General features: G+C 44.7%; 1 protein-coding gene across 2 annotated transcripts in view; it reads left to right on the forward strand.

The window, feature by feature from the left end:
• Positions 1-25492, forward strand: part of FUT10 (fucosyltransferase 10) — a 75254-nt gene that overhangs the window by 36772 nt on the left and 12990 nt on the right. Inside the window, exon 2 of one of the 2 annotated variants that reach the window (XM_044305157.1) lies at positions 17751-17929. In XM_044305157.1, the coding sequence (XP_044161092.1) occupies positions 17852-17929 (78 nt within the window). In that variant the 5' untranslated portion in view covers positions 17751-17851. The remainder of the gene's footprint in view (positions 1-17750; positions 17930-25492) is intronic. The other variant, XM_044305158.1, reaches the window with a different exon arrangement.

Genomic DNA, 25492 nt, shown 5'->3' on the forward strand with positions numbered 1-25492 from the left:
ATTCCCAGGCACCCATTCCACCACAAACAAGGGTATATGGTTGAATCTTCCTTTTCTCATCCTCCTTCTCCTCTTCCATCATATCAACACATACTTATTTGTCGCATATAATGCCATCGCATATATGCCCTTCACATATAATGTTTTATAGGGTCAGCTCACCAGCAGGCCCTCACCTAATTATACCTAATAGGTAATTTGCGCACATGCTGCCTTGCTTGGATGTGGTAGCCGTAGCTTTTTCTCAGGCTTTCTCTCCGGAATAAAACCCCAATTTTCTGTATCGAACGTTGATAGGCCAGACATCCGAATGGATCGTCGCCGTCCCTGGGATGTGCGATTGGCCCCAGGTTATATAGAGTCATCAATGCGGCAGCAGGCCCTCACCCATATTGTTTTAGATTGTCAGAGAAAGTAGCACTTGCACCTGGTAGCACTTGCACTTTATATGCAAGTTAATATACAGGAAAGAATGTTTCCTAACAATTTTTCATCTAAAATCTATTTTATCTTCGGTTTTGTGCGTATTATTGTCTGTAAAAGTTGCGTACTACTCGGACAACATCGTTCCAAGCAGCGACCTGAGAGTCAAAGATGCATCCAGACATCCTCCCCATGCTGCTCCCGAACAATTTTGGTGGTGTTGCTATCAATTTCTGACCTTTTTACTGTGAACCAGGCACCCTCCCTTTTCACACTATCGGTGCAAAGAACGACAGTGAAGTTAAAGCTATATTAATCTGTGCTACCTTTTCTTGACACAAATTTTCTATAAAGCCAGTTTCACACCAACATGTTTGGTCCGGGAAACATGCTCCGTGTGATGGTAACATTTACTGGAATGTGAAGTACTCACTCTGACATGAACTCGCAACTTCATAATGGTTTATGATTAGAGTTGAGCGAACACCTGGATGTTCGGGTTCGAGAAGTTCGGCCGAACATCCCGGAAATGTTCGGGTTCGGGATCCGAACCCGATCCGAACTTCGTCCCGAACCCGAACCCCATTGAAGTCAATGGGGACCCGAACTTTTCGGCACTAAAAAGGCTGTAAAACAGCCCAGGAAAGAGCTAGAGGGCTGCAAAAGGCAGCAACATGTAGGTAAATCCCCTGCAAACAAATGTGGATAGGGAAATGAATTAAAATAAAAATTAAATAAATAAAAATTAACCAAAATCAATTGGAGAGAGGTTCCATAGCAGAGAATCTGGCTTCCCGTCACCCACCACTGGAACAGTCCATTCTCAGATATTTAGGCCCCGGCACCCAGGCAGAGGAGAGAGGTCCCGTAACAGAGAATCTGTCTTCATGTCAGCAGAGAATTAGTCTGCATGTCATAGCAGAGAATGAGGCTTCACGTCAGCCACCACTGCAACAGTCCATTGGCATATATTTAGGCCCAGCACCCAGGCAGAGGAGGGAGGTCCCGTAACAGAGAATCTGTCTTCATGTCAGCAGAGAATTAGTCTGCATGTCATAGCAGAGAATGAGGCTTCACGTCAGCCACCACTGCAACAGTCCATTGGCATATATTTAGGCCCAGCACACACACAGGCAGAGGAGAGAGGTCCCGTAACAGAGAATCTGGCTTCATGTCAGCAGAGAATCAGTCTGCATGTCATAGCAGAGAATGAGGCTTCACGTCAGCCACCACTGCAACAGTCCATTGGCATATATTTAGGCCCAGCACACACACAGGCAGAGGAGAGAGGTCCCGTAACAGAGGATCTGGCTTCATGTCAGCAGAGAATCAGTCTGCATGTCATAGCAGAGAATCAGGCTTCACGTCAGCCACCACTGCAACAGTCCATTGTCATAAATTTAGGCCCAGCACCCAGGCAGAGGAGAGAGGTCCCGTAACAGACAATCTGGCTTCATGTCAGCAGAGAATTAGTCTGCATGTCATAGCAGAGAATGAGGCTTCACGTCAGCCACCACTGCAACAGTCCATTGGCATATATTTAGGCCTAGCACACAGGCAGAGGAGAGAGGTCCCGTAACAGACAATCTGGCTTCATGTCAGCAGAGAATCAGTCTGCATGTCATAGCAGAGAATGAGGCTTCACGTCACCCACCACTGCAACAGTCCATTGGCATATATTTAGGCCTAGCACACAGGCAGAGCAGAGAGGTCCCGTAACAGACAATCTGGCTTCATGACAGCAGAGAATCAGTCTGCATGTCATAGCAGAGAATGAGGCTTCACGTCACCCACCACTGCAACAGTCCATTGGCATATATTTAGGCCTAGCACACAGGCAGAGCAGAGAGGTCCCGTAACAGACGATCTGGCTTCATGTCAGCAGAGAATCAGTCTGCATGTCATAGCAGAGAATGAGGCTTCACGTCAGCCACCACTGCAACAGTCCATTGGCATATATTTAGGCCTAGCACACAGGCAGAGGAGAGAGGTCCCGTAACAGACAATCTGGCTTCATGTCAGCAGAGAATCAGTCTGCATGTCATAGCAGAGAATGAGGCTTCACGTCAGCCACCACTGCAACAGTCCATTGGCATATATTTAGGCCCAGCACCCAGGCAGAGGAGGGAGGTCCCGTAACAGACAATCTGGCTTCATGTCAGCAGAGAATCAGTCTGCATGTCATAGCAGAGAATGAGGCTTCACGTCACCCACCACTGCAACAGTCCATTGGCATATATTTAGGCCCAGCACCCAGGCAGAGGAGGGAGGTCCCGTAACAGAGAATCTGTCTTCATGTCAGCAGAGAATTAGTCTGCATGTCATAGCAGAGAATGAGGCTTCACGTCAGCCACCACTGCAACAGTCCATTGGCATATATTTAGGCCCAGCACCCAGGCAGAGGAGGGAGGTCCCGTAACAGAGAATCTGTCTTCATGTCAGCAGAGAATTAGTCTGCATGTCATAGCAGAGAATGAGGCTTCACGTCAGCCACCACTGCAACAGTCCATTGGCATATATTTAGGCCCAGCACACACACAGGCAGAGGAGAGAGGTCCCGTAACAGACAATCTGGCTTCATGTCAGCAGAGAATTAGTCTGCATGTCATAGCAGAGAATGAGGCTTCACGTCAGCCACCACTGCAACAGTCCATTGGCATATATTTAGGCCCAGCACACACACAGGCAGAGGAGAGAGGTCCCGTAACAGAGAATCTGTCTTCATGTCAGCAGAGAATTAGTCTGCATGTCATAGCAGAGAATGAGGCTTCACGTCAGCCACCACTGCAACAGTCCATTGGCATATATTTAGGCCCAGCACACACACAGGCAGAGGAGAGAGGTCCCGTAACAGACAATCTGGCTTCATGTCAGCAGAGAATTAGTCTGCATGTCATAGCAGAGAATGAGGCTTCACGTCAGCCACCACTGCAACAGTCCATTGGCATATATTTAGGCCCAGCACACACACAGGCAGAGGAGAGAGGTCCCGTAACAGAGAATCTGTCTTCATGTCAGCAGAGAATTAGTCTGCATGTCATAGCAGAGAATCAGGCTTCACGTCACCCACCACTGCAACAGTCCATTGGCATATATTTAGGCCCAGCACCCAGGCAGAGGAGGGAGGTCCCGTAACAGAGAATCTGTCTTCATGTCAGCAGAGAATTAGTCTGCATGTCATAGCAGAGAATGAGGCTTCACGTCACCCACCACTGCAACAGTCCATTGGCATATATTTAGGCCTAGCACACAGGCAGAGGAGAGGTTCATTCAACTTTGGGTAGCCTCGCAATATAATGGTAAAATGAAAATAAAAATAGGATTGAATGAGGAAGTGCCCTGGAGTCCAATAATATATGGTTATGGGGAGGTAGTTAATGTCTAATCTGGACAAGGGACGGACAGGTCCTGTGGGATCCATGCCTGGTTCATTTTTATGAACGTCAGCTTGTCCACATTGGCTGTAGACAGGCGGCTGCGTTTGTCTGTAATGACGCCCCCTGCCGTGCTGAATACACGTTCAGACAAAACGCTGGCTGCCGGGCAGGCCAGCACCTCCAAGGCATAAAAGGCTAGCTCTGGCCACGTGGACAATTTAGAGACCCAGAAGTTGAATGGGGCCGAACCATCAGTCAGTACGTGGAGGGGTGTGCACACGTACTGTTCCACCATGTTAGTGAAATGTTGCCTCCTGCTAACACGTTGCGTATCAGGTGGTGGTGCAGTTAGCTGTGGCGTGTTGACAAAAGTTTTCCACATCTCTGCCATGCTAACCCTGCCCTCAGAGGAGCTGGCCGTGACACAGCTGCCTTGGCGACCTCTTGCTCCTCCTCTGCCTTGGCCTTGGGCTTCCACTTGTTCCCCTGTGACATTTGGGAATGCTCTCAGTAGCGCGTCTACCAACGTGCGCTTGTACTCGCGCATCTTCCTATCACGCTCCAGTGCAGGAAGTAAGGTGGGCACATTGTCTTTGTAGCGTGGATCCAGCAGGGTGGCAACCCAGTAGTCCGCACAGGTTAAAATGTGGGCAACTCTGCTGTCGTTGCGCAGGCACTGCAGCATGTAGTCGCTCATGTGTGCCAGGCTGCCCAGGGGTAAGGACAAGCTGTCCTCTGTGGGAGGCGTATCGTCATCGTCCTGCCTTTCCCCCCAGCCACGCACCAGTGATGGACCCGAGCTGCGTTGGGTGCCACCCCGCTGTGACCATGCTTCATCCTCATCCTCCTCCACCTCCTCCTCATCCTCGTCCTCCTCGTCCTCCAGTAGTGGGCCCTGGCTGGCCACATTTGTACCTGGCCTCTGCTGTTGCCAAAAACCTCCCTCTGAGTCACTTCGAAGAGACTGGCCTGAAAGTGCTAAAAATGACCCCTCTTCCTCCTCCTCCTCCTCCTCCTCCTGGGCCACCTCCTCTTCCATCATCGCCCTAAGTGTTTTCTCAAGGAGACATAGAAGTGGTATTGTAACGCTGATAACGGTGTCATCGCCACTGGCCATGTTGGTGGAGTACTCGAAACAGCGCAACAGGGCACACAGGTCTCGCATGGAGGCCCAGTCATTGGTGGTGAAGTGGTGCTGTTCTGTAGTGCGACTGACCCGTGCGTGCTGCAGCTGAAACTCCACTATGGCCTGCTGCTGCTCGCACAGTCTGTCCAGCATGTGCAAGGTGGAGTTCCACTTGGTGGGCACGTCGCATATGAGGCGGTGAGCGGGAAGGCCGAAGTTACGCTGTAGCGCAGACAGGCGAGCAGCAGCAGGATGTGAACGCCGGAAGCGCGAACAGACGGCCCGCACTTTATGCAGCAGCTCTGACATGTCGGGGTAGTTGTGAATGAACTTCTGCACCACCAAATTCAGCACATGCGCCAAGCAAGGGATGTGCGTCAAATTGGCTAGTCCCAGAGCTGCAACGAGATTTCGCCCATTATCACACACCACCAGGCCGGGCTTGAGGCTCACCGGCAGCAACCACTCGTCGGTCTGTTGTTCTATACCCCGCCACAACTCCTGTGCGGTGTGGGGCCTGTCCCCCAAACATATGAGTTTCAGAATGGCCTGCTGACGTTTACCCCGGGCTGTGCTGAAGTTGGTGGTGAAGGTGTGTGGCTGACTGGATGAGCAGGTGGAAGAAGAGGAGGAGGAAGCCGAGAAGGAGGAGGTGGCAACAGGAGGCAAAGAATGTTGCCCTGCGATCCTTGGCGGCGGAAGGACGTGCGCCAAACAGCTCTCCGCCTGGGGCCCAGCTGCCACTACATTTACCCAGTGTGCAGTTAGGGAGATATAGCGTCCCTGGCCGTGCTTACTGGTCCACGTATCTGTGGTTAGGTGGACCTTGCCACAGATGGCGTTGCGCAGTGCACACTTGATTTTATCGGATACTTGGTTGTGCAGGGAAGGCACGGCTCTCTTGGAGAAGTAGTGCCGGCTGGGAACAACATACTGTGGGACAGCAAGCGACATGAGCTGTTTGAAGCTGTCTGTGTCCACCAGCCTAAATGACAGCATTTCATAGGCCAGTAGTTTAGAAATGCTGGCATTCAGGGCCAGGGATCGAGGGTGGCTAGGTGGGAATTTACGCTTTCTATCAAATGTTTGTGAGATGGAGAGCTGAACGCTGGCGTGTGACATGGTTGAGACGCTTGGTGACGGAGGTGGTGGTGGTGGTGTTGGTGGTACATCCCCTGTTTGCTGGGCGGCAGGTGCCAACGTTCCTCCAGAGGCGGAGGAAGAGGCCGAGGCGGCAGCAGCAGAATAGGCCGAGGCGGCAGCAGCAGAAGAGGTAGCAGGGGGAGCCTGAGTGACTTCCTTGGTTTTAAGGTGTTTACTCCACTGCAGTTCATGCTTTGCATGCAGGTGCCTGGTCATGCAGGTTGTGCTCAGGTTCAGAACGTTAATGCCTCGCTTCAGGCTCTGATGGCACAGCGTGCAAACCACTCGGGTCTTGTCGTCAGCACATTGTTTGAAGAAGTGCCATGCCAGGGAACTCCTTGAAGCTGCCTTTGGGGTGCTCGGTCCCAGATGGCGGCGGTCAGTAGCAGGCGGAGTCTCTTGGCGGCGGGTGTTCTGCTTTTGCCCACTGCTCCCTCTTTTGCTACGCTGTTGGCTCGGTCTCACCACTGCCTCTTCCTCCGAACTGTGAAAGTCAGTGGCACGACCTTCATTCCATGTGGGGTCTAGGACCTCATCGTCCCCTGCATCGTCTTCCACCCAGTCTTGATCCCTGACCTCCTGTTCAGTCTGCACACTGCAGAAAGACGCAGCAGTTGGCACCTGTGTTTCGTCATCATCAGAGACATGCTGAGGTGGTATTCCCATGTCCTCATCATCAGGAAACATAAGTGGTTGTGCGTCAGTGCATTCTATGTCTTTCACCGCTGGGGAAGGGCTAGGTGGATGCCCTTGGGAAACCCTGCCAGCGGAGTCTTCAAACAGCATAAGAGACTGCTGCATAACTTGAGGCTGAGACAGTTTCCCTGGTATGCATGGGGGTGATGTGACAGACTGATGGGGTTGGTTTTCAGGCGCCATCTGTGCGCTTTCTGCAGAAGACTGGGTGGGAGATAATGTGAACGTGCTGGATCCACTGTCGGCCACCCAATTGACTAATGCCTGTACCTGCTCAGGCCTTACCATCCTTAGAACGGCATTGGGCCCCACCATATATCGCTGTAAATTCTGGCGGCTACTGGGACCTGAGGTAGTTGGTACACTAGGACGTGTGGATGTGGCAGAACGGCCACGTCCTCTCCCAGCACCAGAGGGTCCACTAACACCACCACGACCATGTCCACGTCCGCGTCCCTTACTAGATGTTTTTCTCATTGTTATGGTTCACCACAACAACAAATATATTATTTGGCCCAATGTATTGTATTCAAATTCAGCGGGATATAAATTTGAGGCCTAGTATTTAGGCGCTGGGTGACCGGTATGGATTTAGTGACAGAATTAGACTTGGAAATGCACAGAAGCGTGTGTGTGAAGTTATTCTGAATGACCCTATGTGCACCTTCAATATGATCTACCCTTTTAGGGATAGATTTCAAATAGCTCTGATATAGCAGAAACGACTAAATTATGAAATTGCTAAATTGGGAATTGTATTTCAACCCAGAACAAAAAATGTGCTTTGACGGACACTAAATAACTTTCCCAGCCACAACAGGACAGCGGTAACGAGAGATTTAGCGGGATATAAATTTGAGGCCTAGTATTTAGGCGCTGGGTGACAGGTATGGGTTTAGTGACAGAATTAGATTTGGAAATGCACAGTAGCGGGTGTGTGAAGTTATTCTGAATGACCCTATGTGCACCTTGAATATTATATACCCTTTTAGGGATAGATTTCAAATAGCTCTGATATAGCAGAAACCACTAAATTATGAAATTGCTAAATTGGGAATTGTATTTCAACCCAGAACAAGAAATGTGCTTGAACGGACACTAAATAACTCGCCCAGCTACAGCACTAGGGACAGATTTAGCGGGATATAAATTTGAGGCCTAGTATTTAGGCGCTGGGTGACAGGTATGGGTTTAGTGCCAGAATTAGACTTGGAAATACACAGTAGCGGGTGTGTGTGAAGTTATTCTGAATGACCCAATGTGCACCTTGAATATTATATACCCTTTTAGGGATAGATTTCAAATAGCTCTGATATAGCAGAAACCACTAAATTATGAAATTGCTAAATTGGGAATTGTATTTCAACCCAGAACAAGAAATGTGCTTGAACGGACACTAAATAACTCGCCCAGCTACAGCACTAAGGACAGATTTAGCGGGATATAAATTTGAGGCCTAGTATTTAGGCGCTGGGTGACAGGTATGGGTTTAGTGCCAGAATTAGACTTGGAAATACACAGTAGCGGGTGTGTGTGAAGTTATTCTGAATGACCCAATGTGCACCTTGAATATTATATACCCTTTTAGGGATAGATTTCAAATAGCTCTGATATAGCATAAACCACTAAATTATGAAATTGCTAAATTGGGAATTGTATTTCAACCCAGAACAAGAAATGTGCTTGAACGGACACTAAATAACTCGCCCAGCTACAGCACTAAGGACAGATTTAGCGGGATATAAATTTGAGGCCTAGTATTTAGGCGCTGGGTGACAGGTATGGGTTTAGTGCCAGAATTAGACTTGGAAATACACAGTAGCGGGTGTGTGTGAAGTTATTCTGAATGACCCAATGTGCACCTTGAATATTATATACCCTTTTAGGGATAGATTTCAAATAGCTCTGATATAGCAGAAACCACTAAATTATGAAATTGCTAAATTGGGAATTGTATTTCAACCCAGAACAAGAAATGTGCTTGAACGGACACTAAATAACTCGCCCAGCTACAGCACTAAGGACAGATTTAGCGGGATATAAATTTGAGGCCTAGTATTTAGGCGCTGGGTGACAGGTATGGGTTTAGTGCCAGAATTAGACTTGGAAATACACAGTAGCGGGTGTGTGTGAAGTTATTCTGAATGACCCAATGTGCACCTTGAATATTATATACCCTTTTAGGGATAGATTTCAAATAGCTCTGATATAGCAGAAACCACTAAATTATGAAATTGCTAAATTGGGAATTGTATTTCAACCCAGAACAAGAAATGTGCTTGAACGGACACTAAATAACTCGCCCAGCTACAGCACTAGGGACAGATTTAGCGGGATATAAATTTGAGGCCTAGTATTTAGGCGCTGGGTGACAGGTATGGGTTTAGTGCCAGAATTAGACTTGGAAATACACAGTAGCGGGTGTGTGTGAAGTTATTCTGAATGACCCAATGTGCACCTTGAATATTATATACCCTTTTAGGGATAGATTTCAAATAGCTCTGATATAGCAGAAACCACTAAATTATGAAATTGCTAAATTGGGAATTGTATTTCAACCCAGAACAAGAAATGTGCTTGAACGGACACTAAATAACTCGCCCAGCTACAGCACTAAGGACAGATTTAGCGGGATATAAATTTGAGGCCTAGTATTTAGGCGCTGGGTGACAGGTATGGGTTTAGTGCCAGAATTAGACTTGGAAATACACAGTAGCGGGTGTGTGTGAAGTTATTCTGAATGACCCAATGTGCACCTTGAATATTATATACCCTTTTAGGGATAGATTTCAAATAGCTCTGATATAGCAGAAACCACTAAATTATGAAATTGCTAAATTGGGAATTGTATTTCAACCCAGAACAAGAAATGTGCTTGAACGGACACTAAATAACTCGCCCAGCTACAGCACTAAGGACAGATTTAGCGGGATATAAATTTGAGGCCTAGTATTTAGGCGCTGGGTGACAGGTATGGGTTTAGTGCCAGAATTAGACTTGGAAATACACAGTAGCGGGTGTGTGTGAAGTTATTCTGAATGACCCAATGTGCACCTTGAATATTATATACCCTTTTAGGGATAGATTTCAAATAGCTCTGATATAGCAGAAACCACTAAATTATGAAATTGCTAAATTGGGAATTGTATTTCAACCCAGAACAAGAAATGTGCTTGAACGGACACTAAATAACTCGCCCAGCTACAGCACTAAGGACAGATTTAGCGGGATATAAATTTGAGGCCTAGTATTTAGGCGCTGGGTGACAGGTATGGGTTTAGTGCCAGAATTAGACTTGGAAATACACAGTAGCGGGTGTGTGTGAAGTTATTCTGAATGACCCAATGTGCACCTTGAATATTATATACCCTTTTAGGGATAGATTTCAAATAGCTCTGATATAGCAGAAACCACTAAATTATGAAATTGCTAAATTGGGAATTGTATTTCAACCCAGAACAAGAAATGTGCTTGAACGGACACTAAATAACTCGCCCAGCTACAGCACTAAGGACAGATTTAGCGGGATATAAATTTGAGGCCTAGTATTTAGGCGCTGGGTGACAGGTATGGGTTTAGTGCCAGAATTAGACTTGGAAATACACAGTAGCGGGTGTGTGTGAAGTTATTCTGAATGACCCAATGTGCACCTTGAATATTATATACCCTTTTAGGGATAGATTTCAAATAGCTCTGATATAGCAGAAACCACTAAATTATGAAATTGCTAAATTGGGAATTGTATTTCAACCCAGAACAAGAAATGTGCTTGAACGGACACTAAATAACTCGCCCAGCTACAGCACTAAGGACAGATTTAGCGGGATATAAATTTGAGGCCTAGTATTTAGGCGCTGGGTGACAGGTATGGGTTTAGTGCCAGAATTAGACTTGGAAATACACAGTAGCGGGTGTGTGTGAAGTTATTCTGAATGACCCAATGTGCACCTTGAATATTATATACCCTTTTAGGGATAGATTTCAAATAGCTCTGATATAGCAGAAACCACTAAATTATGAAATTGCTAAATTGGGAATTGTATTTCAACCCAGAACAAGAAATGTGCTTGAACGGACACTAAATAACTCGCCCAGCTACAGCACTAAGGACAGATTTAGCGGGATATAAATTTGAGGCCTAGTATTTAGGCGCTGGGTGACAGGTATGGGTTTAGTGCCAGAATTAGACTTGGAAATACACAGTAGCGGGTGTGTGTGAAGTTATTCTGAATGACCCAATGTGCACCTTGAATATTATATACCCTTTTAGGGATAGATTTCAAATAGCTCTGATATAGCAGAAACCACTAAATTATGAAATTGCTAAATTGGGAATTGTATTTCAACCCAGAACAAGAAATGTGCTTGAACGGACACTAAATAACTCGCCCAGCTACAGCACTAGGGACAGATTTAGCTGGATATAAATTTGAGGCCTAGTATTTAGGCGCTGGGTGACAGGTATGGGTTTAGTGCCAGAATTAGACTTGGAAATACACAGTAGCGGGTGTGTGTGAAGTTATTCTGAATGACCCAATGTGCACCTTGAATATTATATACCCTTTTAGGGATAGATTTCAAATAGCTCTGATATAGCAGAAACCACTAAATTATGAAATTGCTAAATTGGGAATTGTATTTCAACCCAGAACAAGAAATGTGCTTGAACGGACACTAAATAACTCGCCCAGCTACAGCACTAAGGACAGATTTAGCGGGATATAAATTTGAGGCCTAGTATTTAGGCGCTGGGTGACCGGTATGGATTTAGTGACAGAATTAGACTGGGATATGGCCAAAAAATAAACAGACTATTGCTGGTTAAATGCACTTGGTGTGACAGCTTCACCCTGATGTAGGCTTTAGCCAAAAAACAACCACACCATTGAGGGTTAAATGCACTTGGTGACAGGCGCAGCTTGCCCCTGATTTTGTATATGGCCAAAAAATGAACAGACTATTGCTGGTTAAATGCACTTGGTGTGACAGCTTCACCCTGATGTAGGCTTTAGCCAAAAAACAACCACACCATTGAGGGTTAAATGCACTTGGTCGCAGCTTGTGCTGGCGCACCACAAGACACAAAATGGCCGCCGATCACCCCAGAAAAATGTGACTGACAAACGGTCTGGGCAGCCTAAAAACAGTGAGCAATTGAGGATCAGCAGCTCAATGATCCACAGCTGCAGATCGATCAGTTAATCAAGTCCTTTGGAGGAGTTAATCTGCCTAATCTCGCCCTACTGTCGCAGCCGCAACCTCTCCCTACGCTAATCAGAGCAGAGTGACGGGCGGCGCTATGTGACTCCAGCTTAAATAGAGGCTGGGTCACATGGTGCTCTGGCCAATCACAGCCATGCCAATAGTAGGCATGGCTGTGATGGCCTCTTGGGGCAAGTAGTATGACGCTTGTTGATTGGCTGCTTTGCAGCCTTTCAAAAAGCGCCAAGAAAGCGTCACAAAAGCGCGAAGAAAGCGACGAACACCGAACCCGAACCCGGACTTTTACGAAAATGTCCGGGTTCGGGTCCGTGTCACGGACACCCCAAAATTCGGTACGAACCCGAACTATACAGTTCGAGTTCGCTCATCCCTATTTATGATGCTTTGCATTCCTTTTTCTTGACCGCTGATCTATGCTGCTCTATAGTCACATTAGGCCTCATGCACACGACCGCTATTGTGTTCCGTGTCCGTTGTTCGGTTTTCCGTGATTTTCTACGGACCCATTGACTTTCAATGGGTCAGTTGAAAACTCGGATAATGCACCGTTTGTCATCCGCATCCGTGATCCGTGTTTTAAGTCCGTCAAAAAAATATGACCTGTCCTATGTTTTTTCATGGAAAACGGTTTACGAACCCATTCAAGTCAATGGGTCCGTGAAAAAACACGGATGCACACAAGATTGTCATCCGTGTCCGTTTTTTTTCCTATCATTTGCAAGGCAAACTTGACTTCGATTTTGTTTCACTTTCCTTCATGTCTGGTGATCCTCCAAAAATTAAGGAAGACACATGGAAACAAAAACAGATCACGGAACAACAGAACCCCGTTTTGCGGACCATGAAAAAATACTGTCGTGTGCATGAGACCTTATGCATAGTTGCCCACTCTCCCAAACTTGCCTAGACTATCCCTGATTTTAGGATCCAGTCCTGGGCCAAAAATAGTTGGGGCTAGGTAAACCCTGCCCATAAGTGGACATTCCTGGGTGGTGCTTAGATGCTCTGATTTTACCAACTGAAATGTTGGTAAGTATGGTGACCAGACCCGAGGTTGGGCAAGGATTCATAACATCATAAATCATTATGATGCTGTGAGTTTAGGTCAGAAGAGCAATGTTAAGTCTGGGGAATGCAGCCGTCACATGGTAGGTTTCCGGAACCAGACATGCTCATGTACAACTGACCTAAAGGTATGTTCACATCGTCATTTAGAAATCGCGCATGTGTTCAACTGATACCCGGGACCTCTGCCAATCAACTGTTTGAGAAGGCAACAGTGCTTGCAGTAGCTTTTACTAGACCATGTGATGACAATTTCATTGGTCATGTGACCTAAGCGCAGCTCAGTCCCATAGAAGTGAATGGGGCTGAGCACGATACCAAGCACAGACGGTATACATTGTATGGAGCTGTGTTTGGTGAGTACGGAAAAAGGCCATGGCGCTCACAGGTATGCCGGTGCCTTCTCAAACAGCTGATTGGCAGGGCTCCCGGGTGTCGGACCTTCACAGGTCAGATACTGGTGTCTTATTGAGAGGAGAGCTCATCAGCATTAAAGTCTTGGAAGAAGTGCAGAAACCCCCAAGCTGAAAGTATCAGGCTGGAAATACACTGTACAGATTTACGGTATGTGAAAATTATCTGCCTGAAAACTGCACAGAAAGCGCACATAATACCGCACAATTTATTGTAGTTTTGGTGCGTTTTAAGTGGAGTTTTTATGCATTACCTACCTTTTACAGGTCCTGAGTAGTGTTGATCGCAAATAGTTGTCACGGCTGTGTCTCGGTCGTGGTGCAGTTTGCCATGACACAAATGTCATGCATGCAGTTGCCTGGGGCAATGTGTTGTTTCTTTATGTGTGTGCACTGCTCCTGTATCCTGGCCTCTCCTCAGTCTGGTGGTTATGAGGTTAAGGTGTGGATCTGGGTGTGGTCTCATGGCTCTACTTATCCTGTTGCTGTGAGGTTGAGGTCAGTTGTATTCCACCCTTGGTTGGTGTTGGAGCCTTGCTCCTTTCCTGGATATTCCATATGTCCAGTGTGAGGGCCACCTAGTTTCACACCAATGTCTTCCCTATGTTTCTTTGCATTCTACCCTACCTTCCCTAGTATATGTTTGGTGTGGGTTATGTTCAGGGTCTGTTGTATGTTTAGTTGTTGTTCCATGTCTGAACTGTCGTTGGTGTGTATTGTCCTGCATGGATGCTAGACATTCTTCTGTCTGTCTGTGCCTTTGGTGAGAGGTCTCCTGGGTTCCCCGGAGGGGGAACTGCAAGTCACTGAGCAGCTCTGCCTGGTGCTGTCATGTATCCAGTTCACATGGGGGTCCAGACAGTTACTGATGTTGTTGCTGCGGCAGGTAAGTGCTTGTTGTTCTGGTGTGTTGTTTTATGACTGGGTTCTTACCTGCCGACTCCTGTTCGTTCGTGTTTTGGAGGAACAGGTCGTCTCTGTTGATGACTCTTTTCCAGGGATCTTTAGGGTTAGTAGGGCCAGAGGTTCCTGTGTATTAGCCCTCCTACCATCTGGGTCCACTCATACGGTTAGGGCTAGGATTAGGGTGGCATTATGAGGTGACCTGCTCCCTGTCCCAAGTGTCCAGGCCTAGTTTCATTCCCATTCCCCATCGGTGTTCGGTGGGAACTTTCCCCCCACTCCCCAGTGACAATATTCTAATTGTGAATATTTATCCCGAATATCGGCACTTCGAGAATTCGCGAAAATGTAGAATTTAGTGCTATATCTTCGTAATCGCGAATATTCTAGATTCTTTCATCAATACCCTCACTGCTTCTTGCTTGTGGGCCAATAAGAAGGCTGTAATATCTTTGTCTGAGCTTAGCAACATCCCTAGCAACCAATAGAAAAGTTGCCTGCTCCTTACGATATAAGAAACTCCCCAGCAGCAATTTTGAGCTGTTTTTTGCCGTTCTGAGAGAGAGAGAGAGAGCAGTGACATAGCTTTACTCTGTGCTTTGCTGAGTCATTTACATTGCTGAGTCAATTACATTAGATAGCTAGTTATCTCATATATATATAAAACAGATAGTTAGTGGGAGATAGTCCCTGTGATGCAGTTATTGGTAATCCCTTTATATCACGCATGCTCAACCTGCGGCCCTCCAGCTGTTGCAAAACTACAACTCCCATCATTCCCGGACAGCCTACAGCTTTCAGCCTACAGAATGGCATGGTGGGAGTTGTAGTTTTACAACAGCTGGAGGGCCACAGGTTGAGCATCCCTGCTTTAGGCTGCGTTCACACGGGCGAGATTTCCGCGCGGGTGCAATGCAGTAGGTGAACGCATTGCACCTGCACTGAATCCTGACCCATTCATTTCAATGGGGCTGTGTACATGAGCGTTTTTTTTCATGCATCACTTCTGCAATGCTTTAAAATCGCAGCATGTTCTATATTCTGCGTTTTTCACGCAGCCCTGGCTCCATAGAAGTGAATGGGGCTGCGTTAATAACGCATTGCATCTGCAAGCAAGTGCGGATGCAATGCATTTTTCACTGATGGTTGCTAGGAGATGTTGTTTGTAAACCTTCAGTTTTTTATCACGCGCGTGAAAAACGCATCAAAACGCATTGCACCCGCGCGGAAAAAACTGAACAACTAAACGCAATTGCAGCCAAAACTGACTGAACTTGCTTGCAAAATGGTGCGAGTTTAACTGAACGCACCCTGAACGCATCCGGACCTAATCTGTCACGCTCGTGTGAACTCAGCCTTATATAGACAAAGAGATCAGGGGACCCTGAGGCTGTCTACCGGGTTTGCCTGCTACACAACTGGTATAAACTTTAGTTCTGAAGGCTAATGTATCATTTAGCCCTAATGATATTGTAAAATACAGATTCAGAATCCCTCTTTGGATTTAGGAAACTCAGTAAGAAGAAATAAGATTCCAAATAGGAAATTTAAAGGCATCTGTCACTGCTTAAAGGGGTTGTGCAACTTGGAAGACCTCCCAATTGCCCCTAAACGTGTTAAAATAATAAAATAACATACATTCACCAGTGTGTTTATTGGCTGTGACGTAGCTGTATGTGGCATGTGACCACCGTAGCCAATTGCAGTACCCCAGAGCAGGGGTTCTATTCATTTATGTTATGTCATTTTTATGCTTTACATTCTCTGTATGGTAAAGTGTGGGAGTGATGGAGTTAATCACTGCAAAAGGTGCACCACAGTTATATGCAACTGACAATACTGGCTAATTCCTCAGGCTGATGTTAAAAACTGAGACTTTAGCCAATGTATTCTAGTCAGGAACACAACAGAGCCCTTTTGCACCACTGTCAAGGTATCTCAGTGTGGCATGGGTCCTATCACTAGACTACCTATGGTGTGTGAACTAGGTCTGAATGGTGCTAAGATCTAACTCACAGCCAAGCTCCCACATACCTCCATAGTTAAATGACTCATGGAGTGGGAGTGTTTGGGGGTTTTGAGCATTTCCTCCTATTTAGGCGACTTAATTTTTGTGGTTTTTCTTTAAATGATAGAGTTAACCAACCTTGGCATGGTACCTAGGGAGGCAGAGGTGTGGACTGCTCCACTTCTAGCTCAGTCTAATCTGGTAAAAGAGTTTAGTTAGGGAGAGGGGCTAAAATCCATGTGCTCCATGCCTCAGGCCTAGGCCTCAAGCTGCAGAGACTAACCTTAACAGTGTCACTGGAGCGATGGGACATTCAACTGGTAAGTATAGCGTAATCTGTTAGTTTACACTATGCAGTTGGTAACATCCCCTTTAATGAAAGGCTTGTGCTTAGTAATCAATGCACTAGGGTGGAAAAGCTTTCTACTAGTGTTGGTCTGGCAGTACAGAGCACCCATGCACAATGGAAGTCAATGGGAGAACCTGAGCATTAAACCAGGCACCCCCTGCTCTGAAGAGGGGAGGGTGTCGGACTCTAGTTCAGCTAAAATGCCCAGAATGTTAACCACTACACTATAGAGCTGCATGGCCAGTTACTAAAAAAATAAATAGAAAATCCACAGCACTCCTCAGTTCTGGTGAAAAAGCCGGTTACTGTATTGGTTGAAATGTTGCTTTTTGTATGCTGCTGTTACCAATAAAGTAACCAGCTTTTTCACCAGAACTGAGGAGTGTTGTGGATTTTCTATTTATTTGTAACCTTATGGGACCCCCAGCCAGGATCCCCATCAGCGGGCACCATCTAATATATTTTTCTACTGGCAACTTTCCCCAGATTGGGACCTGGGGTGCTGCTTAACCCAATTTTTTTGTCCAGTTACTAAAAAAAACATAGAATATGAGTAAGTATTCCTATACTGCAGAAGTCTAATATATATTTAGTTAGTTTATTTATTTAAAGTAACTGACCATGTAGTGGTTAACATTCTTGGTTGTAATATCAAAGGTTGTGAGTTTGAATCCCGCCAGAAACATTTCAGAAATAGAGGCTAAATTAGATTTAAATACACTCACTCTAGCACATGCGAATTTCGGCAGAACACCACGATGTACCGAGCATAGCGATGCTCGAGCCAAACTTGTGTTCGGCTGAGCATGCTTGCCCAACACTTCTGTCTACTATAAATGAAGAAAGCCTATCAACATTTTAATTCCATTGTATTTACACAGGGTTTTAGTATTATATGCAAGTTGGTAATTTCAGGAAATTATGGCTACATTCATGCATCACAAATCCAGCTATTTGTGACAACAATGCATCACAATTGTACCAATATGTAATTTTAATGTTTGTCTTCTAATCCCTGCATTAGGCTTTTCAACGCAGTACAATGTACAGTCCACAATATATAACCACACATCCCCATGTATATCTTTTTGAAGGCTATTCCTTGACCATGATGAACGGTGAAAAATGATTAAAATCTGGGGAGTCAAGTTTTGGGTCTCATGCCTAATTATAGCATTTTTCTTTCTCTTGGTGACACTCCAGGTAAGAAAAAAAAGCAGTAATTATTTTTACAAAATACTTATCTAATCCAGAAATCGAATGAAGTAGTTAGCCTGTAATGTTATCGAGATGCTTTTTACTTTTATATCACAGAATTGTATGGTGGTGGTCACATACAGTATGCATGTTCCTTTTAATTAAAGGATTCTACCCAGCACATACAAAGTGGTGGTATTTTGCTGGGATGCCACAATCCTAAGAAGGAGCCACAGCACTGTTCCTCACCACAAGCTGTGCAGGACACTGCAACTGACCTCTTTGACTTAAATTAGGTGTGTAGCTATACAGTTTAGCTTGTCCACTTTTTTTTATATTGTTGACTGGTGTTCGGCCGAGCATGCTCGCTCAACACATCGCTGTACAGTGGGTGGGGACATCCAGCATATTTAAATCTAATTTAGTCTGATTTCAGAAAAGTTTCTGCCAGTATTTGAACTCGCAAGCTTCTGCATTAAAGGCAAGCATCTTAACCACTGGGCTATACAACCCAATAATAAACTGTGCTGGATAAACCTCATAGTAGTTTCTGTATCAGTAAGTATTCCTTATGTATAGGAAAAGTTACTACTTTAGAAACTACTATGAGGTTTTTCCAGCACAGTTTATGATTGGGTTATATATCCCAGTGGTTAAGATTCTTCCTTCTAATGCAAAAGGTTGTGAGTTCAAATCCCGGCAGATACCGTTTTTACAGTTTTAGTAAGTATAAAAAATGTATGGCACAAAATTAATGTGTAATTACTAATATATATATATATATATATATATATATATATATATATATATATATATAGTACAGACCAAAAGTTTGGACACACCTTCTCATTCAAAGAGTTTTCTTTATTTTCATGACTATGAAAATTGTAGATCCACACTGAAGGCATCAAAACTATGAATTAACACATGTGGAATTATATACATAACAAAAAAGTGTGAAACAACTGAAAATATGTCATATTCTAGGTTCTTCTAAGTAGCCACCTTTTGCTTTGATTACTGCTTTGTACAGTGGCATTACTGCTCTGCTCTTGGCATTCTCTCGATGAGCTTCAAGAGGTAGTCACCTGAAATGGTCTTCCAACAGTCTTGAAGGAGTTCCCAGAGATGCTTAGCATTTGTTGGCCCTTTTGCCTTCACTCTGCGGTCCAGCTCACCCCAAACCATCTCGATTGGGTTCAGGTCCGGTGACTGTGGAGGCCAGGTCATCTGGCGCAGCACCCCATCACTCTCCTTCATGGTCAAATAGCCTTTACACAGCCTGGAGGTGTGTTTGGGGTCATTGTCCTGTTGAAAAATAAATGATGGTCCAACTAAACGCAAACCGGATGGAATAGCATGCCGCTGCAAGATGTTGTGGTAGCCATGCTGGTTCAGTATGCCTTCAATTTTGAATAAATCCCCAACAGTGTCACCAGCAAAGCACCCCCACACCATCACACCTCCTTCTCCATGCTTCACGGTGGGAACCAGGCATGTAGAGTCCATCCGTTCACCTTTTCTGCATCGCACAAAGACACGGTGGTTGGAACCAAAGATCTCAAATTTTGACTCATCAGACCAAAGCACAGATTTCCACTGGTCTAATGTCCATTTCTTGTGTTCTTTAGCCCAAACAAGTCTCTTCTGCTTGTTGCCTGTCCTTAGCAGTGGTTTCCTAGCAGATATTCTACCATGAAGGCCTGATTCACACAGTCTCCTCTTAACAGTTGTTCTAGAGATGTGTCTGCTGCTAGAACTCTGTGTGGCATTGACCTGGTCTCTAATCTGAGCTGCTGTTAACCTGCGATTTCTGAGGCTGGTGACTCGGATGAACTTATCCTCCGCAGCAGAAGTGACTCTTGGTCTTCCTTTCCTGGGACCGTCCGCATGTGAGCCAGTTTCTTTATAGCGCTTGATGGTTTTTGTGACTGCACTTGGGGACACTTTCAAAGTTTTCCCAATTTTTCGGACTGACTGACCTTCATTTCTTTGGACACACCTTCTCATTCAAAGAGTTTTCTTTATTTTCATGACTATGAAAATTGTAGATTCACACTGAAGGCATCAAAACTATGAATTAACAAATGTGGAATTATATACATAACAAAAAAGTGTGAAACAACTGAAAATATGTCATATTCTAGGTTCTTCAAAGTAGCCACCCTTTGCGATGATTACTGCTTTGCACACTCTTGGCATTCTCTTGATGAGCTTCAAGAGGTAGTCACCTGAAATGGATTTTACTTCACAGGTGTGCCCTATCAGGTTTAATAAGTGGGATTTCTTGCCTTATAAATGGGGTTGGGACCATCAGTTGCGTTGTGGAGAAGTCAGCTGGATACGCAGCTGATAGTCCTACTGAATAGACTGTTAGAATTTGTATTATGGCAAGAAAAAAGCAGCTAAGTAAAGAAAAACGAGTGGCCATCATTACTTTAAGAAATGAAGGTCAGTCAGTCCGAAAAATTGGGAAAACTTTGAAAGTGTCCCCAAGTGCAGTCACAAAAAGCATCAAGCGCTACAAAGAAACTGGCTCACATGCGGACCGCCACAGGAAAGGAAGACCAAGAGTCACCTCTGCTGCGGAGGATAAGTTCATCAGAGTCACCAGCCTCAGAAATCGCAGGTTAACAGCAGCTCAGATTAGAGACCAGGTCAATGCCACACAGAGTTCTAGCAGCAGACACATCTCTAGAACAACTGTTAAGAGGAGACTGTGTGAATCAGGCCTTCATGGTAGAATATCTGCTAGGAAACCACTGCTAAGAACAGGCAACAAGCAGAAGAGACTTGTTTGGGCTAAAGAACACAAGAAATGGACATTAGACCAGTGGAAATCTGTGCTTTGGTCTGATGAGTCCAAATTTGAGATCTTTGGTTCCAACCACCGTGTCTTTGTGCGACTCTACAGTCGTGGCCAAAAGTTTTGAGAATTACATAAATATTGGAAATTGGAAAAGTTGCTGCTTAAGTTTTTATAATAGCAATTTGCATATACTCCAGAATGTTCTGAAGAGTGATCAGATGAATTGCATAGTCCTTCTTTGCCATGAAAATTAACTTAATCCCCCAAAAACTTTCCACTGCATTTCATTGCTGTCATTAAAGGACCTGCTGAGTTAATTTCAGTAATCGTCTTGTTAACTGAGGTGAGAATGTTGACGAGCACAAGGCTGGAGATCATTATGTCAGGCTGATTGGGTTAAAATGGCAGACTTGACCTGTTAAAAGGAGGGTGATGCTTGAAATCATTGTTCTTCCATTGTTAACCATGGTGACCTGCAAAGAAACGTGTGCAGCCATCATTGCATTGCAAAAAAAATGGCTTCACAGGCAAGGATATTGTGGCTACTAAGATTGCACCTCAATCAACAATTTATAGGATCATCAAGAACTTCAATGAAAGAGGTTCAATTCTTGTTAAGAAGGCTTCAGGGCGTGCAAGAAAGTCCAGCAAGTGCCAGGATCGTCTCCTAAAGAGGATTCAGCTGCGGGATCGGAGTGCCACCAGTGCAGAGCTTGCTCAGGAATGACAGCAGGGAGGTGTGATCGCATCTGCACGCACAGTGAGGCGAAGACTTTTGGAAGATGGCCTGGTGTCAAGAAGGGCAGCAAAGAAGCCACTTCTCTCCAAAAAAACCACCAGGGACAGATTGATCTTCTGCAGAAAATATGGTGAATGGACTGCTGAGGACTGGGGCAAAGTCATATTCTCCGATAAAGCCTCTTTCCGATTGTTTGGGGCATCTGGAAAAAGGCTTGTCCGGGAAAAGAAAAGGTGAGCGCTACCATCAGTCCTGTGTCATGCCAACAGTAAAGCATCCTGAGACCATTCATGTGTGGGGTTGCTTCTTATCCAAGTGAGTGGGCTCACTCACAATTTTGCCCAAAACCACAGCCATGAATAAAGAATGGTACCAAAACACCCTCCAACAGCAACTTCTTCCAACAATACAACAGTTTGGTGAAGAACAATGCATTTTCCAGCACGATGGAGCACCGTGCCATAAGGCAAAAGTGATAACTAAGTGGCTCGCGGACCAAAACGTTGACATTTTGGGTCCATGGCCTGGAAACTCCCCAGATCTTAATCCCATTGAGAACTTGTGGTCAATCTTCAAGAGGCGGCTGGACAAACAAAAACCCACTAATTCTGACAAACTCCAAGAAGTGATTATGAAAGAATGGGTTCCGATCAGTCAGGAATTGACCCAGAAGTTGATTGAGGGCATGCCCAGTCGAATTGCAGAGGTCCTGAAAAAGAAGGGCCAACACTGCAAATACTGACTCTTTGCATAAATGTCATGCAATTGTCGATAAAAACCTTTGAAACATATGAAGTGCGTGTAATTATATTTCACTACATCACAGAAACAACTGAAACAAAGATCTAAAAGCAGTTTAGCAGCAAACTTTGTGAAAACTAATATTTGTGTCATTCTCAAAACTTTTGGCCACGACTGTACATGTCTGGTTCCCACCGTGAAGCATAGAGGAGGAGGTGTGATGGTGTGGGGGTGCTTTGCTGGTGACACTGTTGGGGATTTATTCAAAATTGAAGGCATACTGAACCAGCATGGCTACCACATCATCTTGCAGCAGCATGCTATTCCATCCGGTTTGCGTTTAGTTGGACCATCATTTATTTTTCAACAGGACAATGACCCCAAACACACCTCCAGGCTGTGTAAGGGCTATTTGACCATGAAGGAGAGTGATGGGGTGCTGCGCCAGATGACCTGGCCTCCACAGTCACCGGACCTGAACCCAATCGAGATGGTTTGGGGTGAGCTGGACCGCAGAGTGAAGGCAAAAGGGCCAACAAGTGCTAAGCATCTCTGGGAACTCCTTCAAGACTGTTGGAAGACCATTTCAAGTGACTACCTCTTGAAGCTCATCAAGAGAATGCCAAGAGTGTGCAAAGCAGTAATCAAAGCAAAAGGAGGCTACTTTGAAGAACGTAGAATATGACATATTTTCAGTTGTTTCACAGTTTTTTGTTATGTATATAATTCCACATGTGTTAATTCATGGTTTTGATGCCTTCAGTGTGAATCTACAATTTTCATAGTCATGAAAATAAAGAAAACTCTTTGAATGAGAAGGTGTGTCTAAACTTTTGGTCTGTACTGTGTGTGTGTGTGTGTGTGTATGTATGTGTATATATATATATATATATATATATATATTTAGTAATTACACATTTATTTTGTGCCATACATTTTTTACAATTACAAAAAAATATATAAATGTAATCTCTATTTCTGAAATGTTTCTGCCAGAATTCAAACTCCCAAGCTTTTACATTAGAGGCAAGAACATTAACCACTACACTATATAGCTACATGTTAGCCTGCACAGAAATATAAAAGAAGTATTCTGCTGAATAGGAATACTCACTAAATAAGAAACTACTATGAGCTTTTTCTGACAGTTTAGCATTCAGCTTTATAGCTGAGTGGATAAGGTCCTTGCCTCCAATGTACAAGCTTGGGGGTTTGAATCCTGGCAAAAATTTGATTTAAGTACCCTGGGGTGTCCCCAAGCACTGATCAAGCTCCTCTGTCCCTATTCACTTCAATGGGACAGCTCTTTCCTATTCAAGAGAATTGAATGGGGACGTTGAAGTTGTAATTACGCTGGTCGCCATCGCAACATCAGTGGTGACCTGTGTAAAAAGTGAAGAGAAGGCACCGTTTATACGAATGCTGCTTTCTTTTCTTTTTTTCAATCTCCATATTTTATTTATGATACAAAAATACATATCGACATGACATTTATAATATCTTAAATGTTGAAATCATCCCCAACCACCCCCCTCCCTCCCAACCTTGCAGGAAAAAAAAAAAAAAATAAAAAATAAAAAAATAAAAAAATTTAATGAATTAAGCCGTAACCCACTCTCCCCACAGACCACTCCATTTTAAGTAGGCTCCTCTCTGTTTGTACAAGATCTTCTCGTAGTTCTTCACCTTCTCAACCATAGCCATCCAGTTACCACAATCTGGGATGGAGGAGCTAAGCCACAGTCTAGCAACAATAAGCCTGGCCAGGAACATAACCTTAATCAATAATTGACGATTTATGGGCTGATAGTTAACCTCCGATAGGTCTCCCAGGACCCATATCCTGGGGGACAAAGGAACAAGCATATTCAGTTTGCAGGCCAAAGTGGTCTGGACTGATCTCCAATAACCACCCACCATCGGGCAATCCCAGAACAGATGTAAATGATCTGCCCCGGAGTCGCCACAGCGTGGGCAATCGGAGGAGGTCCTAAATCCTCTTCTATATAACCACATAGGTGTCACATATATTTTGTGCAGAATGTTAAATTGTACAACAGTGTGATTGAAGTTGTGTGAAACATATTTTAAGTTTTCCCCTATAGTTTCCCAATCTGGGGGACCCACCTCCGAAAGTAGCAAAGACCAGGACTTCTGTCCTGGAGAAAGAAGACCCATAAAAAAGTGTTTCATTAAGTGTCTATAACAATATGACATTTTAATTTTTGTAGCAGTTTTCTTAATAATAAGATTATGCTGCTTTCTTTTCAAACAGCTGATCGACGTGGGGTGCTCTACAGATCTGATATTGATTACCTTTTCTGAGGATAGGTCATCAATGTAAATAGCGGACAACCACTACATTTACAAAATTGCTAAAAAAAAGTCGGGTAATTTAGGACCAAAACATACATTAATGTGGAAAATCTTGTTATCCTTCTTCAAGGATGGTGTAGTCTTCAGAGGTCTTAAGGGTCCTTTACACGGGCCGACAATTGAACAGATCATTGCTAACCAGTGTTACTAGTAACACTCTTTAACAATGATCTGGTGGTGTAAATGCACCGCCGAAACAGTCGTCCATCGGGTAATTGGATCTTTTGTGCAGCACAAAAGATCATAGTTTCCGAGTTGCAGATCGTGCTGTGTAAACACATTTCGCTTCCGGGAAACAACAAGACGGTATGGGGAAGAGCTATGGATTAGCGATCTCTCCTCCCTATACTCTGGAGGAGATTGGTGCACCAGTCACCTCCACTAGCTTCCTTCCCAACAATCTGCTAGATCATTGTACCGTGTAAAGAGTGGGTTAGCAAATGCATTTTACTACAATTTTTGCGCACTTTGAGGTCTTAGTGGAGTTTTTTTTGTAGTAAAAACCCCAGCTCCAGATGTTAGCTTGAAAGTCCATGGAAAATCTGAAAATGCAGACTGCAAACAAGCTTTTATTTTTTTTTATCATATTTTGACTTTTTGCAATATAGGGAAAAAAAAAGAAGAAAAAAATGCTGCTAAATAATTCCATAAAACTCTATGTAGTATGAGAAAAGTGTTTTGCATTTAGGGCATCTCACCTGACCAGAGCACCTTCTTCCACCCGCCTCTTATCCGGGCAAAAAAACTGACGCCCGTGTGAAAGAGGCCTAATAGTTGTCATGTGGACAGAGTCTCCCACCTGAGTTGTGGATCTCTGCAGCTCCTCCATAGTGACAATGGGCCTCTTGGCTGTTTCTCTAACTAATTACTGCTCTCCTTGCCTGGGCTGTCAGTTTAGGTGGAC

The sequence above is a fragment of the Bufo gargarizans genome, chromosome 1 (genome assembly GCF_014858855.1).
Source record: "Bufo gargarizans isolate SCDJY-AF-19 chromosome 1, ASM1485885v1, whole genome shotgun sequence".
Classification (NCBI taxonomy): Eukaryota; Metazoa; Chordata; class Amphibia; order Anura; family Bufonidae; genus Bufo; species Bufo gargarizans.